General features: G+C 39.7%; 1 protein-coding gene across 1 annotated transcript in view; it reads left to right on the plus strand.

Annotated features, from left to right (window-relative positions):
• Positions 1-10,841, plus strand: part of GALNT1 (polypeptide N-acetylgalactosaminyltransferase 1) — a 202,624-nt gene extending 191,783 nt beyond the window's left edge. The window contains exon 13 of the mRNA XM_090049575.1: positions 9,454-10,841. Within this exon, the coding sequence (XP_089905701.1) occupies positions 9,454-9,600 (147 nt within the window). The 3' untranslated portion in view covers positions 9,601-10,841. The remainder of the gene's footprint in view (positions 1-9,453) is intronic.
• Positions 10,842-17,726: the final 6,885 nt, after the last annotated feature.

A 17,726-nucleotide genomic window follows, 5' to 3' on the forward strand; every position in this document is an offset into this window, starting at 1 on the left:
TGTTTCCACAGCGTGGTTTGCCCACTTAGAATTTGGAAGGATGTTGGGAATGGGAGTGTAGCCACCCCTGTAGCACTAGTTGCTAGTCATGTACCCCCCTTTTCAGAATTCTGGCTTTGCACCCCTGAAATGGTTTTGCAGCACTCTGGTTGAGAACTACTGTGTTAGACTGTTGGGTTTCTTTTCTGAATTGCGACCTGTCAATAAAAAGTAGCCTCTTTTGTCAGCCAGTTTGTGGGCTAGGAGGACAAAAGAGATCCCAGACCTCATGCAAGGTGGTGTGTGTTTTTTACAAGGACAGTGTCACTCTCATGTAGCACTAACTTCCTCATCAGTTGGTCTGTTTCTACTCCTGTTTCTTTTTTTAAAACCTTGTTCCCTACTTTTTACCAGCTGGATGTTTTGGAGCAATCTTTTTTTTTTCCCTGCTCCCCCTCCTTTTTTTTGGATAATAGCCAGTCTTTGAAAGCTATGTTGAATGGCATTTGCCAAGAGGGCAAAAAAGACAGTCTGTATCATTTTGAGGATTAAGTGGTTTTTAAGATCGGATTGATTATATTTTTTTCTAAAAACTAATCACCTGGATAGAATAGGGTTCCAGTGGTTTCTGCTTCTTGCTGTGGTACCATTCCCATATCAGAGGTATGTAGAACAGCAACTTGAACTTCAATCCAAAGCTTTACCATTAGTCATTCTTTGGCATTCTTTTATTGAAAGCCTTACATCCCTTTACTGTGCTGTAAAATTAAGGCATTTTACAAAGCCATGGAATTTGGAAGCTACCTATTTTATTGCATATTATATGCTACAGATTTAATATACACATCAATGTTTTTGAAAAGCAGAATGAAGAATAAAAGATCTTTTCTTGTAACTGAGTTAGCAGCAGCTAGGGAGCTAAGCCTGCTCCTTGTGAATCACTGCAGATTTTACTTTATTTCACTCATAAGCAGCAGAACATGTTTTTATGCTATTTATTGCATACAATGCATGCTTCAGTTTACAGCAGGTGTTTTGGGGGCAGATGTGTTGTATTGCAAGTGTTCATCTTTAAAATTTTTCATTCCTTTCTGATTTTAGTTAGGGAACCTGGTCAAAAGTGATGGCCAATAACCTACAGTGCAAAACAGTTCCCCAGAGACTACAGTCTTTTCCCATTGTGCTTCCAGTTTATCCAGTGCTAAGTGTTCCACATAATTAGGCACTTGATTATAGACCAGATCAATTACAGATGTAGTTCAAAGGTTTGTAGCTTGGTTGAGTTATCTTGATCACAGGGTTGTTTTCTGCCCCTGTAATTTTTTTCATGGCTGGATACATTATAAGTGTGATGTATTTTAGCAGGTAGATCAAAGTATCTCCAGCATCTTGACTCGGTCAGATTGATTGATCAGATTTTGTTAAATCCTTTAAAAATCTAACTGCACTAATGAAATGACTATTTCTTATTGTGCAACTGAGATTCAAACAGGCCCTAGTATTCTATTGGTATTTTCTTCAGGTTATTTAAAAACATGTCTACCTTATTTATGCTCTTAGTAATTACCATCTTCCTCTCAACTACTGCTATTTACCACTGCTTAATCTAGAGAGTATTTTTGACAGTGACAGTTGGTAGAGCAAATAAAAGGACTTTTTTCCTAAAAAAAAAAAAAAAAAAAGGGAAACAGGTTTTTCAAATGTACCTTCACCTATGTTCCCATTTCACACACTGTGATAACATTGGCAGAGATCGAGAATAGGAAAGAAGGTAAAGCTTGTTTCTGTGCTGTTTTGAAATCAGGTCCACAGTGCAGTCAATACTGTCATTTACTGACCTCTTGCACATACAGTAAGAAAAGTGAATATTTTTGTTCCTTCCTATATTTGTTTGGCCACAAAGTTGTATCCTCACGTGCAGGTACATGCGGTTTGTGGTGTTGCAAACCTCACACATTCCACATTAAATTGTGCATGGTGCTGCTAATTTGTAGTGAGGGGACAAAATTTTGCTACAAAAAACCTGGAAAAAAAGTGGCACAAAGCATGCAAAAATACCACGTGTCAGGACAAATGCAGACAGAAGAGCAGATGGCCCAGGGCGGCCTGCTCCCCCATCGTGTGCTGCAGAGTCCCTTTTGTTAAGAGTGCAGGTTGCTGGCCTGTTCCCTCCTTAAAATGAGGGAACAGGCTGCCCTGGGCTGGATATCCCATCCCGTGTCCCCACCCCCATCTCCACATGCTGCTCCCCAGCTGGCTGGGGTGCAGTATGCCTCAGCTCAGGGGCTGTCTACTGGCTAGCACCTCATTGAGGTACTCTGTGCCCCAGCCAGCCCCTGCCCCTGAAGCATGTGGAGTCTGGCCAGGGGTTGCAAGCACCTGGACTTGGGCAGTTTGCCCATAGTGGGACAGCATGTCCTACAGCAAAGCACACATGCAGGGCCATGCCCTGCAACACACTGTAGTGGTACAAATGTGTGCTGCTACTATTTGTGCCTTTGCAGGTACACACCCCTGCTTGTCTGGATGCAGCCATAGTCTTTGGACCTCTAAGAAAAATAAATGGCTGTAAGTCAGTATTAACAAAGAAGCCTTTCTAAGTAATCCTAGAACATTTAGTGTGAAATTTTCCCTAGGTCCATATTTTTGTTGCCTAATTCTAGATTTTTTTGAAGCATGCATCTAACAGGGAAAGTGAGGCATGAACCTGTGCTGTTTTGGAGATCTGTTTAAGCTGGTTTAAAAAAATTAGAACAGGGGACGAGCCAAGGTAAAAAGGCAGCCCGCTCCAAAGACTTCTGCATTTTGGAGGTGGGAGGAGTTAGAAAGGGAGGTACTTGCAAAAATTGCAGTAAAATTGTGGTCATTTAATGACTCTATTTAATCCAGTTTTTGGTTTTCTCTCATCTGAGCTATCATTCAAGACTTGAGCCTTCACTCCCACCTTTATGAGGAGAAGAAGTTAACAGTTGTGCTCTATGGCACTCTTATCACCAACTTGCCATTTTTGTGAAAATTCAAAGGGTACAGAGAAAAGGATGGCCTACTGCTGCCTAACTTGATCGTCTGGAATGAGAATCATGATTAAGAGCACTCCAATCAGTCACAGCATACTTAAGAATTCATGCAACATAATTGGCTTTCAACTAGATAGCAAATATAGCCAACTTCAGCTTATTGCTCAGAGTGTAGAATTAATAGTAATGCTCTCCTGTCAATATTCTTGTTCATGGAAGAAGAAACTGTAGAGGTGTTTGCCATTTCTGGTGGAAAGATCAGTGTTTTGACAAGTTATCTAAGAAATAAAGTTCTGTTTTTCTTGCCATTTCCTTGCCAATTACCTTTGCTATTTTTAAAGAGGCTTTCATTACCTTTAAAAGAGAACTTGTTCATAATAAGAATTTACACAAGGTGGATTCTGTAACATGCAAATATGACAAAACCATATAATTTATAAAGCCCATAAAGTAAATATTGCCTGGTTTACATATTAAAAAGCAGTTTTGGAAATAAATTGGGTATGTCAAATGTTTTTCATAAAATTATATTTCAGAAGTTTGGTCTCCCAAACAATCAAACAGATATAAAATATTTTAGTTCATTTTAGATAGTGTTCATTAGCTGTATCAAATAGCCCAAAAAGACTAAATATGACCTTTAAAAATTGAAAAGACAGTTCTCTAACAAAACCAAATGTTTAAAAAAATAGCCTCATCTCTTTCAGTATTTTATTACAATGCATGCTATTCATTTAAATAGTAAAACATTTTAAACCTATTATACCTAGTGCTGAGATATTGCTGATTTTCCAAAATATGAAGTATTTTTCTTTACAAGCTGTACAGAAGCTGCACAGGTTTTAAATAAAAAATAGGATTAGATTGTTAGCATTTTGTCAAAAACTACTCTTTAATAACTTGTGCACATATTTTAAAATATGGAACTTTCCCAGGCTGTCCTATATTCCTTGCAGGATCAAAAATAGTGACCATTGTAACTGTCTGGTCCTGATTCTAATTTTGAGGATGCTGGAAATAAATATGATGTAGTATGGTTTTGTCTTTTAAAACAGTAAATGTTAATAGTTTATTAGTAGTTTTAGCTTATAGACAATAATCGTGAAGGAAATATTGTAATAGACAGTTTAGTCGGTGCAGTCATCAAAGGCCCATGATGAATTATGGATAAACGTAACAAATTGCAAACTAGTGTTATTTATCATAGAGATGTTGCCAGCCTATATTTAATTAATACATTTTAGTACTGCATTAATTTAAAATTAAACAGGTATGTTTTAGTACTTTGTTAAAAAAATGTCTTTTGAAAAAAAAAAACAGTGCACACTTTTTGAACCTGTTGTGAAACAACTGCTACAACTTTCATATATCCTTTGTAGTTATTAAGATGTTTGGTCATTACTGAGCAAAGCAAGACAGATTTAAATGTTTCATGGCACAAGCACAGACTGTTCTGGAAAGATTATTTTCTTAGTGCACTCTGAAATGAGCTGTTTTTCAGGCAGCACCTTTTGAAATGATGTAGATTCTTCTGTATTTTTGTTGGAGCTTAATCAAAATATATTTTGCCTTGATCCATAAACCTTTTGTACCTCATCAGTGCTTTGTTAGGGCACACCAGAAGCACTCATAGTGCAGCCCTGTCAGCTTCTAACAAATCTGTGTATTCTGTTAAATACCTTGTCACAAAGACATGAAAAAAGGTAACTGTTTTAAATCAAGCTTCAAAACGCTTGTTTTAAATAAGATTTTTCAGGCCTGTATTTTTAAGCTGGTAATTTGTGGGATGAGCTTACTTTTTTTTATAAGATCTTATATCGAGCAACATGCTTTCCCCTCACCCCCATATTTCATTTTTTGCAATATCTTTTGCAACCAGCAGATGTTATTTTCCCCTGGACTGAGAATAACATCCCATTTTATTGGGTGTACAAAAATAAATGAATAACAACTTAATTTCTACTAGAGGTGCACTGATATATCAGTCACATATCAGATTGGCAGCAATTAAAAGACAATTAACATTATAGGCAATTGGGTTTTTTTGGCCGATAATGTCGCCAGTAAATGCTGCATGCATGCACGCAGCCGCAGCATGCACATGGCCAGGAAAGCAGCACAGTAGCTTAGAGTGCAGCATCCTGCCAGTAAGTCTTGGAGGTGGGGGAGAGGAAATGGGCATGCCGGGGGTGCAGATCCCCCATGGTGAGGGAGGGAGAGGGGCGGGGGCAGGCACTGCCTGTCCCTTGCCCACCCCACAGCACAGCGCTCCTGAGGAAAAGGCAGCAGAGTAAGTGCCCCCAGCAGGGGTGGTGCTAGGGGGCATGTGGGGGACCATAGCCACCCCAAAATTCCCTGTAGCCACCCCTTCCGGCCCCACACGGCTGAGCTCGCTCAGCTCCCAGTGCAGCTCCAGCCCAGCCCTCTCCCCCGCCCCCTCCCCCCCCCCCCCCCCCCCCACCCCACAACCCCTCTGGCCAGGAAGAGGCTGGCACAGCCCCTGGCCCCAAGCCCACAGTGGGCAGCCCATTCTTGCCCTGCACACTAATCCAGGGAAGCATATGCCTCCCCCAAGATTGTGTATAGTGGCAGGGAGCTGCCCTGCCACCTGCTCCCTGCATCTTCTGGACAAGCCACTTGCAGCTCTGCCCTGCACCTTGTCCTGGGACTGGCTGGGCAGCGCCTTCCCCTTTCTGTGCCCCACTCCTTCCCTCACTGTGGGGGCCTCGATCTGCCCCTTCCCTTTCCCATGCCCCTTTCCTCCAGAATTACTGGCAGGAGGCTGCTCTCCAAGCAGCCTAGCTGCATTCTTGTAAATCAGCTGTTGGATCAGTATTGACCAATATGGCTGGTTAATAATTGGCTATAGGTATCAGCCAAAAAAATCTTTATCGGTTCTCCCTTAATTTCTAGAGCTATTAGAATGAATGTGAATTCTAAAAGGTACCTGTGTGAAGAGAGCTCATCCTGCTGCTACCCTGATATTACATAGTTTGCTCATACGGAGATGATTTATGCATTCACCCATGGTAGTCACTGGTGACCTTCAGCAATAGTTGATATAATCATTAATTTGCAGCCGGCACCTATTTGGTTTTCTAAAAAGTTATAGCTTGTCAGAATATACAGTAAATGTTTTATCTGGCATGAGTAGAGTAAGAGGGGTGCTGGTTATCTGAGAGTTATACAAAAGACACAGTGCCTTACTTGTAGTGCAGATACTTGATGTGCATGCCGGATAGACTTGGCAAAGATTCTAGTTGCTAAAGTGAGGATTTGTATTGGGGGATATTGGAAATTCCGGTTAACAGAGTATTTCAGTTAGTAAAATGCCGATTAGCACAGCTTTCACTGTAACATCTTAAATCCTCACTTCAGTAATTTGCATATTGGAATATATTCTTTAATCACTGATGTAATACAACCAAAGCAAACCTCTTCATCTTAACACATAGTAATAAATGGCTGTATTTCATGCATCTTTCAGAAAGCATATGAGTTAGATTGATAATACTGAAGCAGCCTAGCTTTATAGCAGAGTTACCATTTCTAGTGTCTCTCCCAAAACTCAAACATGTATAAAATATGTCTGTATTTACTGTATATTTGAGGTAGATATAAATGAATATCAGAAATGCTACTCCAAGCAAGTATATAGTCTAGTACCCTGCTTTGAAAGATGACCAATATCAGAAGCTTGTTGTAGTGGGTATTGTGGGGGGGGAGGGGGGGTTGGAATTTGTAGTGGATCATTATGGAATAAGCTGGTCATAAAAGGTCATAGAAGAAACTTATTCATGTTTTATATCCTCAGGTATTAGTTTGTATCGCATCAACATTTCTATTCTTCTTGCATTCTCATTAGCTTTCAAATTAGGATTCAAAAGAAATTTTGTGGCAGTGGTCTTTAAAAAATACTGTGTTCTGTGCTTATAAATCAAATGACATGTCCTTTTTTCTTGATTCTGAAATTCATAGAATCATAAAATAATAAAGTGGGGTGGGAATGGATCTTAGGAGGGCATCTGGCCCAACCCCCTACTCGAGGCAGGATCATCCCTATCGAAACTGTACTGGACAAGGGTTGTCTACTCCAGTGGTTCTCAACCTTTCTAGACTGAGGCACCCCTGGATAAACTTGAGGTACCCCTTAGAAAATGCCAGCTCTTAGTTTTTGCCGCCTTTTTTTTTTTTTGAATGTGAATAATAGAGCACTTTTTCTGTTGCAGAGAACTCAGAAAGACCATAACTTATGAATTTCTATTTGAAATCTGGGTTTATCTTGTGAATCATGTTTGCAAATCTTAATATTGCTAACACTGTGAAGCAACCCACAGCACCCTTGAAATAATCTCAAGCCACCCTACGGTGCCAGGGCACCCAGGTTGAGAATCACTGGTCTACTGTGGCCTATTCTTAAAAGCTTTGGGAACCATCCATACAATTACAGGCATAATATTGAAAAACACACTTTAATTTGTCACAGGTAAAGGTATGAGGGCACTGTCAATGTCTTGCCATTGCAAGGGCAGGAAATTGTTTATTAAAATACATTCAAGACACTCAGTGAAGAGAACTATATCTCCTCCCCCAGAGAAAGGCAAAAACCTCCTTCATGCCAGTCTGAATAAAATTCCTGCCTTATCCTAAATGTGGTATTTGGTCTGGCCCTGAGTAGAAAATCAAGATCACCAAACCAGGAACTCTTTGGGTTTAAGTCTGAGCAGGAGCTTCAACACACCCCCATCCAAAATTGGAGCCATCGCTGGCTTTGGCAAAGACCTAATACTTCTGAGGAAGGTGTGGAAAATAGAACTTGATACTCATAGCAACAGGAGCTGGGGAGAGCTCTTTCCTGGCCCTGTGGCAACCAGCCAAGCCCAGAAACTAGCTTGGGATAACCAGACACCCTTCCCTCTACACTTGTTGCATTTTGGTTCATTTATCCTTTTTTGTGTTATGGAAAAATAAATAGAACAGCTCATCTACTTTATTTTATTTCAGTGGTTTATAAGTGTGTGGGTGTGTGATTATAAATGTCTATCGTATTTCCTCTGAGATTAGTGAGAGAGGGGAAAAAAAACAAACTCTTTTCATTAATATGGGACCCTTTCATTGCATCTGTTTTCCTGCTGTTCTTCTATCAGTCCACTGCCTCCTATATATAGACAGCAGACTGTTGTACTTTCTTGTTTGGTGAAAGAAGTTACACCAGTATCAATGCAACCCAGTCCCACAGGTGGCTGGTTAATTAGCAGGGACAGTACAAGTATAATTAAATTCGTCTTTTGAAAAAGACAAGAAAGTGGAGTGGGATCAGTCACTAATCCTAGTACAACAATAGTAGTTGCAGAACAGGCATTACAGATTTGTCAAAACCATATGCTTGTTCCAAAAAACTTAATCGACCTGTCATAAACTTCCAAATGAAAGAAAAATATTGTTTAAAAAATTGAATTAGATCTGATTTATAAATAATAGTAATGATAACCAATTTGAGATAGATTTGTTATAGAAGACTAGCTTCCAGTTTTTTTAAAAGATTGGAGACCTCTTTGCTGGTATGTGGATGGTCATTGTTTTCTGATTTAAAAAATAACTAGTCAATGCAAAGTTGCAGAAAATCTAATTTCTCATTTCTACTGATTCCTGAACTCTTTTTTTTATTCCCGCTGTTTATATAAAAAATCATGTGAACTCAAAAATTGACCATCTAGAATAGTATAATTTTGTCTAACATTTCAGAGGCTTTTGGTCTCAGAAATTCACTGAGGTTGTATAAGAGATTTCTTGTGATCACAGTGGTTGGACATAAAGGAAACCTAAGCAATATGTGAACTTGGAAAATATAGAGACTGTGTAAAGGTGTTATACTTGTGCTGACAGAAAAGCCTTTCATGTGGCACAGAAAGAAAGCATATAACTGTGCATATGGTTTCTTGCAGGCCCCCAGTATCCTAGTGCCCTGTGCTCACTCTGTCCCTCCAAAGAAGGGGGAGAGAGGCAGAGCACTAGCTTCTTTATAGCCTGCCGGGGTCAGGGAGCCCTTTACACCTGTGCCAATCCTCCACAGCCACTGAACAGACCTGAGTCTGTCTTCATGGGGGCCCCTAGCCCCAGCATAATGCATGAAATAATGAATTCTCAACATCCCATTTAATTCAGTAGTAGGTCTTTGTCAGAATGAATATTCTAAAATACAGCATATTTTATTGAATAAGTTATTACATTTGACTCAGCAGTAGACTTTAAATATGCCATATATTATATGTATAATCATGCTTGACACAGAATATTTTCTGGAAGTGGAGGCTGGATGCAGTGACCTAGAAAATCTTCCAGTCCTGTGTTTTTATGAAAGAACTTTAACCAAAAACAAGGGTGGATATATTTTTCTAATGTGCATTTTTCTAGAAATCTTAATTGTTTTTCTTTTGTTTGTGTTTTTCTTTTGAAGAAATTAACCCTGTTGCATGTGAACAGTAACCAGTGCCTGGACAAAGCCACTGAAGAAGACAGCCAGGTACCCAGCATTAGAGACTGCAATGGCAGCCGCTCTCAGCAGTGGCTTCTTCGCAACGTTACACTTCCGGAAATATTCTGAGAGGTTTTAAAAGGAAGAATAAGATTGACTGGGCTACCTCGGCAAATATTCTGGCTACGTCCTCAAGTAGCGGAAAAAGGGGGAGATTTCTGTTCGGCAGGATGCAAGGTTCATCAACTGTTAGAACTCCAGCTTCTGCATCTTTTCAGTTGCTGTGAACCAGCCTTTCCTGTGTAAGAACACAAAACAACCATGCATACTAGTGAAACTGCACCCGCTGATGTTTACAAGATTGAAAAAGTTTCTTCCATCAGCGAATCATTCTAGAGAATGTTTAGACAATGGAAACATAATCAGTGCTCTCTGGAGATTTGCATATCGTTGTAGTTTGCTTGCACATCAGTAACCTTTGCTGAAAGTGCTGTTGTAATGAAGAGATTTCCAAGCATTTTTTCTCCTGGTTAGTATTGGTAACCAGCCTATCAAATATAAATTAAGAAAAGAAAGTAAATGGAACAGAGAGCTGGACATCAGATTCAGTATCACGAAATAAGATTTTTACAGTGAGAAACATGTAAAACAGGGTTTAACAGAAACTAAATCAGAACTATGAAAAGTACAATTTCTTATAGTAAAGTATCAAATTTATATGTAGATTTTATACCTCAGTGGGGACAAAAATAACGAAGTCAAATGACAATTCTTTCTTTTCCGTTCTGTGATAGTCCATGGATATTTTTTCCCGGTGGGTCTGAAATTATTTTGGGTGCAGGCAAAATGAGCTTAAATAAATTTGGTTCTTTGAATGTTGGTTCAGTTTTTTCACTTCTTATTTTGTTTTGTGGGCTCTTGGAATTGTAATGTATCTTTTTATTACTGTCTGAAAACTGGAGGTTTAACATGCTGTCTAACTGTTTTGTCCAGACCTGCCACTTCAGTTGTACTTGGGTCAGGCAGCTTGTGGACTGTCATGGCCAAACAAGATTTCTTAGTGCATTTTGAACTCCTTAAGTTAACTTCACTGATTCTGCTTAGTGTCCAAGATTCATACTACTGTACTACAAATTTTTTTTCACAGCAATAAATCTTTTGGGTTATTTTGTTTAATTCCAATCATCAGAGAGCCTGCAAAATGATTTTGGGTAAGAGGAGATGAACATAGTTGAAGGTTTTCTGGTAATCTTTTTTCACTTCATACTTCAGATGTACTTCATTGTCAAGTGCATATTTAGATTAGATTTCTGAACTGTAATGTTGATCTGCTGCTTTTTTCTAATAAAACTTGAAGAAAAATTATTAAATTGGCATGTTTTTTAAAGTTAATATAGCTAAAAGCAGTATGACTATGTGCATTACATTTGTCTTGCACTTCTGAACAGTTTATTTCATTTGAACTGAATCTCTTGATTGTCTTTGTCTTGACAACAAGCCGTAAAATGCTCTGACAAAATATTGTGTTCTCTTTTTTAACAGAAATGCGAGATTTACATAAATGAGAGGGTAATTTTATGTTAAATGTTGTTGTTTGGCCAGTTGCTCTGTGAAGCAAATTCAATTGGGACAAGCAAAAGGTGTGCAGAATTACACTGTTACAGTCTGTCATTATAAGTTGATTTAATCAAACAGATCTGTTATTCCCTCATTTTTTGCACTAGTACCCTTATATACCTTCCAGCATAAAGAAATGAACAAAGCACCTGCACTGAAAAGCAAAGCTTGCCATCTAATTTCAGACACAAAAAAGAGATGGGTCAAGCTAGGGCAGTATCAACAGGATTACAGCGTTACACTTCTGCTGCACAAACTCCTCAGTACGATGTGGTTTAGGTAAAATGTTAATTATGTTTCATTCATGCTTTTATTGGTGTTGCTCTACACCTGGGTCCTGAGGAGGGATTTGATTTGTGAAAGTAGTGACTTAGTGTATTATATCAGGGAATACTTTCAGTATGCAGGAGTTACTTGGAAAAAAATCATCTGGGGAGTAATGGCAAATTGGGCATTGAGCCAGACTTCCTTGACATACTGAAAGAGGGTGAGCACATATAATCATTTACACTTGCTTTTCATCCTTTGGCTCCTCTCCTACCTCCTTTCCCCTAATTTAGCATCTACTGCCTTCACTTTCTTCATGCTAATGCTGTAATACATCACCATCCATGTCTGCCATGCAGACTTCTTCAGTTGTTCTTAATGATTTGTTTCTACAGACTTTTTTTTTCTTCAGTCCCAATCTAATGAGTTCACTGGACAACTTTGAAAAAAAGTTTGGCTGTAGATTAAATGAGAAACATTTTTCAAACTAGAGAAAAAATCTGTTGGAGATTTTGGGAGTAAACATGTGATGAGTAATTCCATGCCGACATCCTGTTACATTTAAATCTTTTCAGATCCTAGTCATAGTTCAGTTTTCCCATAAAATTGTATTTCCTGCTTAGTAATTTGGAGGAAGCCTGCAGCACAGTTAATCTGTGGCCTCTCGGTTTCCCCTAGCTGCTGCTGCTCCCCTCCCCTTCATCACTGGCTGCTGCTATAGTCAGTCTTTGACTCTTCCTCATTTCTCTGGCTTTCACTTTCTGAAGGGAACTCCAGGTTCATTTAATTTAGCCCCCTGTGCAGATGTACAATTTATTGTTCCCAAGTCATTTCATAAACAGCTAGTTCTTGAAAACTTCCATTGAAAGAAATCACGCAATTTTCTTGGAAGGTGTCTTCCATTATATTCTATTCTTACAGTTAGATCAGACCTCCATAAAAGCTTTCTGAATCTGTTGTACTGCAGTTGTAAAGTATTACCATATTTCTCTGGCTAGCAACAAAATAAAATGCATCTCTATGACATCCTTTCAAATACTTTAAAATTATCATGTCCCCTTTTAATTTCCTTTTTGCTGAACTAAATGTTACTTCTTCCTTTAGCCTTTCTTCATGGCTTACAATCAAGCCCCTTCATCATCATCATCATCACTCACCTATGGACCCTTTCTAGTTTCTGTACGTAATTCTTAAAACACAGAGTCCAAAACTGGACATGGTACTCCAGTTGAGGCCAAGTACAGTGGTACCTCTCTTGTCTTGCATACGACACATTTGTTAATACAGCCAAGAAGTGCTTTTGTTTTTCTTGTGACAGCTTCACATTGCTGATTCATGTTGATTTTATGATCTATCATTACACTACTTGCAGCCTGTTCTTGTCAGTGCGAAAGCTAAACAAGTTATTTTTCACTTAGTATTTGTGTTTGTTTTACTTTGCTCTAGGCAGAACCCTACTTAGGACCCTACCCATCTTGTATTCCCATTTTGTTATGGTTTTATTCTGTCCCTATTCTCTAGTTTATCAAGATCCCTTTGGATTTAATCTTTCTTAATCTTTCTTAATACCTATAACAGTTTAGCCCTTCCGTGCCCCTCCCCATTTCTGTTGTGTGTAGATTTGATCAGTAGACATTCTGTCTATGTCCCAGTCATTAATAAAAATGCTAAATAGCACTGGACCCAGAACAGACCCCTGTGGAAACTTCCTTAGCAACTTATGCCAATCTCACATTGATCTATTAATGATTCCTCTTTGCTTGTTGTTATTCAGTGAATACCATATTTTTCTATTAGTAATTTTGTTTAGACCACAACTTCTCTTGTCTGCTTATAGCATGTTGTGACTGTATCCAAAACCTTACTAAATTGTAGATATACTATGATTACTGCACTTCCTTTATTTACCAAACTAATTACGCTGTCAAAAAAAAAGTCAAGTTTTGACACTATATGTAGTTAACAAATCCCAATCGACTGCTAGCAATCACCCCTTCATCCTCTAGTTGTATTACTTTACAGATTTCTCTAGTAACTTTCCAGGGTTTTTAAATCCCACTGATAGGTCTAGTTCCCCCTTTTCGCATTTTAAAACGCGAGAAAACTCTATTAGTCTTTCTGCAGTCCTTTGGGACCTCATCTGTAATCCAAACTTGGCAATTATTGCCAGAGGCACTGAGAGATTTCTTCAGCTAATCCCTTAAGGACCCTGTGGTGAGTCTTTTTCAGCCTTTTCTAGCTTAAATGCATTCAAGTTTGCCCCACATTCCCCAGTGTGCTCTTAACTTGCCATGATCTGTACCCATTATGTCCTTTGTTCATGTTAATTTTGCTAGCTTTCAGGTTCCAGTTTTCTTGTGAAAACTGAGGCAGACCAAGCAGCATTTCCTGTTTTCAGCGTAGGACTTTTAGTTCATCCTACTCATTCTCCATGGTCCTTGCATTTGTATACAGGTATCAGAAGGTAAAAACAGGCATTTCCTGACATTGCAGTAGTGCTGCCATAAAAAATGTTATGGTGGCACAAATGGTGAGCAACTAGACATGGTCTTTGATGTGGCATGACAAAGAAGGCATGACAAAAGATGGAGTAAAACAGTGCCTACTGCTTTATTGCTGTGGATGTCTTATTTCCTCTTGGGCAAGAGAGTGCGGACAGCCTCTGCCTGCTTCTAGCTCCGGGGGCTTGAGGCATCTAATCCTGCACAAGAATTCTCTCACAGGATTGGGCCCCTCAAGCCCCTAGATCACCTGCCTGACTTTCTGCATTTAGACATTAGGGCTAAGCAGAGCTTCGGTCCCTGATTCAGTTCAGCAAATAGCCTGATTTGGTGGCTGAATCTCCAAATCTGAAATGAATCAGAGGACCCTTTAATCTCTCCAAATCAAACTAGAATGCTCTGAATTGATTCAGAAAGATTTGGCACAGCTTTAAATAGACACAGCTTTAAATGTTTTTTCTACATACTTCTAAGTACTAGGCGGCTCGTGAATGCTGTGATGCTGGGGCGCATAGAGTATCCCACAGAAGCGTGGGGGTCTCCCCAGTGCAGCACTTCTGCTCCACTTCCGGATCCACCGGTGAGTGCATGGGCCCCCCCCCCACACACCCCTCTGGCTTGGTGACTGGTGCCTCCTGGGTCTGGTGGGGACCCTGGCCCCCCCCCCCCCCCCCGTGGCTAATCACCAAGCCAGGGGGACACAGGAAAGACCCCCAGCATGCTACCTGGCGGACCCAGAAGTGGACTGGAAGTACTTCTGGTCCACTCTTGGGTTCGCCGCTGAGGACATGGAGGACACCCCCATGGGACACTCCATCCGCCCCAGCATCGCAGTGTGCACAAGCCATGCTGGTACCTCAAGTTGTGTAGAAAAAACATTTAAAGCTGTGTCTGTTTCCAAATCACTGATTCTCCAAATCAGCATTGAATCTTCAGACTTGGATTCGGCAGAATCAAATCGGGGACAGTGATCCAAATCAACAAATCAAATCACTGTCCCTGATTTGGGCTGAATCTGAATTGAATAGGGCCTGCTTCGCCCACCCCTATCAGACATACCTTTACTTCTCCAGAATTATGCCCCTATCCTGGTCCTCATTCTCTAAAGTGCCTGTTGACCATTAGGTTTTTCTCACTGACCCTCCCCCCCCCCGAACCTAACTTAAAGCCCCCCCTCACCAGGATTTTGTATTCTTGCTTGTTGAACAAGTGTGAACCTATTCAACATTTTTATGTCCATTCTGTGTACACTGAAAGAGCTGTGTTCTCTATCCCAATGTAAGTCTCTTGTTCTTTGAAATGATGTTTTACTAAATGGGTACACCTGGGATGGATCATTATCATTATTTTATAATGCAGAGCCTACCTGCTGCAGATTATTCTTAGTCTTTTATCTGTCCCAGTAAATTCAGATATTCAAGTAGAAATATATCAGTTGACTCGCTGATATTCTGTTCAGTATCATGTGCTGCCATATATTCTACTTGGAGAAGGAAGGTATTAGTATATGTCAGTACATTGTCACCAAAAGAATTGCTTGCAAAAAATTTCATTCAGAAACAAAAATTGTGGGGGTCAATGAAGGTTGTTAAATAAGCTTAATGCAATAAAAAACGTTAATGGAATTTTAATAACTGTAATTTATAGAATGGATTTTATTGCATTTAAACTCTTTGCATTCTATTTGACTCTAATAATCTCTTGTAATATTATCTTTAGGATCAGTTTTAGAAGCTAAACTTTAAAATTGATCAAGAAAATTTATATAAGACACCTCTTTATTTGCCCTCGCATGTTCATTATTGTCTACCACAATTTTTCTTTCATTACTTCAAATCGTAAAAGAGAAAGTCATGACAAAAATCATCTTCTACTTGGTGGCAAGCTTCAAACATTTGGATGAATAAAGGAAAACCAGTTTTACTTGCCTGATATTAACTAACCTGGTTATTGCATGAATATATAGCACATGCCACTACATGTAGCCATGGTTCTCTGTGAAGATCATGTACAGATTGGAAGATGCATTGAATAACCAACCAGCACTTTTTCACAAAGTCTTTTTATTATTTAATATTTTCTTGCCTTGTCAGAGTAGAAGTTGAGCAGTAGCTAGCATTTCTGGAGAACAGAAACCTAACTAAAATAATATATTTGGATAAAAGTCAACTCTCAGGCCTGAGAGATCACATTTCTTTAAATTTCGGTGGGAAATCACCATAGTTCATCCCATTCAACCTGGTAATTTGCTGTAATGCTATTTGTTCCTACTCATGTCCAACCATTCAGCCAGGTAATACAATTCCACAGTTAGCTATATTAGCCATTGTCTTGAGATTCAAACATGCTGCTACTTCTGTTCACTTGTTAAACCATAATAATATCCTTGAAATCAGATCAGCCAGAGGAAGATTTAATATTTTGCATTTACTTCTGAGGCATCACTTTCAGAGGAAAGGAAACCAGTACAAAATAATAATAGATAATTTTCCTTATGGAAAATGTCTTAATGCGGGTAAGCTAAATGGTTTGTCTGAAGCATGATTTTTATTCTTTTATATTTTTACCTTTTTATGTATGTTCTGATTATACAGAATGATTTTAATATCTTTTTTTGACTTTTTGATGCATTTGATTAGAGGTGCACCAGTATATTGGTGGCATATTGGATCAGCACCGCCTCCACCTCATTCCGATGAGAAAGAGACTGTTCTTGGCCAGAATGGCTGACCTGTTTGACAAAGCTTTGAACTAAGATCACTGGGAGATGGGCGGACAGTCACCAATGCAAGCCCAGGAAGTGACAACCACAGAATCAACAGATCAGTTAACACAAGGGAACTTACTCCAACCCCAGCCCAAGGACAGAACTCTTCTAAGAGCACAGGGAAGCACAGGGCTTCTGATAGCAGGCTTAGCTAGCTGTACACAAATGCCAGGAGCAAGGGGAACAAACAGGAGGAACTGGCCCTTTTGCTAAGCAAAAATTAATATGATTTCATAGGGATAACGGAGACCTGGTGGAACTCCACCTATGACTGGACCATAGGTATAGATGGCTATACCTTGTACAGGAGGGATTGTGTTGCAAGGAAGGGTGGGGGTATAGCTGTATGTGAAGGAGCAATACACTTTCCTACAAGCAGAGATTGGTACCCAAAGAGGGCAACTTGAGACCCTCTGGGTTAGAATATGGGGAGAACAAATACATGGTAAAGGGGATATAACTGTAGAAGTCTATTACAGACCTAACCAGGAGAAAGAGCTTGACCACTAATTCTCTAGGGAACTGGTAGAGGCTGCATGCTCTCAGTGCATGGTCATCATAGGCAACTTCAACCACCATGACATCTCATGGAAAGAGCATTCAGCCAAATCTGGTCAGTCGCGAAGCTTCCTCACTTGCATTAATGAGCTCTATTTGATGCAGTAAATCCATGGGCCAACAAGAGGTAAGGCAGTGCTGAATCTGGTTCTGGCCAAAGGGGATCATCTAATGAGCAACCTGAGGATCAAAGGGAAGCTAGTTGACAGTGATCACGAGTTGATCACTTTATCCATTGCGAAGCTGGCAAATCAGTCAGCAAAGCAATGCAAAAATCCTCAACTTTAGGAAAGCTGACTTTCACAAGCTCAGGAGGTTGCTTGTTGAGGCTCTGAGAGATCATGATCTGACAGGGAGGGGAGTCCATGATGAGTGGTTGCTCCTTAAGGATGTGATCCTAAAAGCACAAGGAAAGTCCATTCTGGCCCATAGGAAAGGTAGCAAAAGGGCTGGCTCAGTAGGTCACTCATGGACCTCCTGAATCTGAAAAAAGAAGCTCATAAGGGATGGAAGTTGGGAAATACCACTAAGGAGGATTATACAGC

The sequence above is a fragment of the Crocodylus siamensis genome, chromosome 5 (assembly GCF_052110815.1).
Source record: "Crocodylus siamensis isolate JL-2025a chromosome 5, ASM5211081v1, whole genome shotgun sequence".
Classification (NCBI taxonomy): Eukaryota; Metazoa; Chordata; order Crocodylia; family Crocodylidae; genus Crocodylus; species Crocodylus siamensis.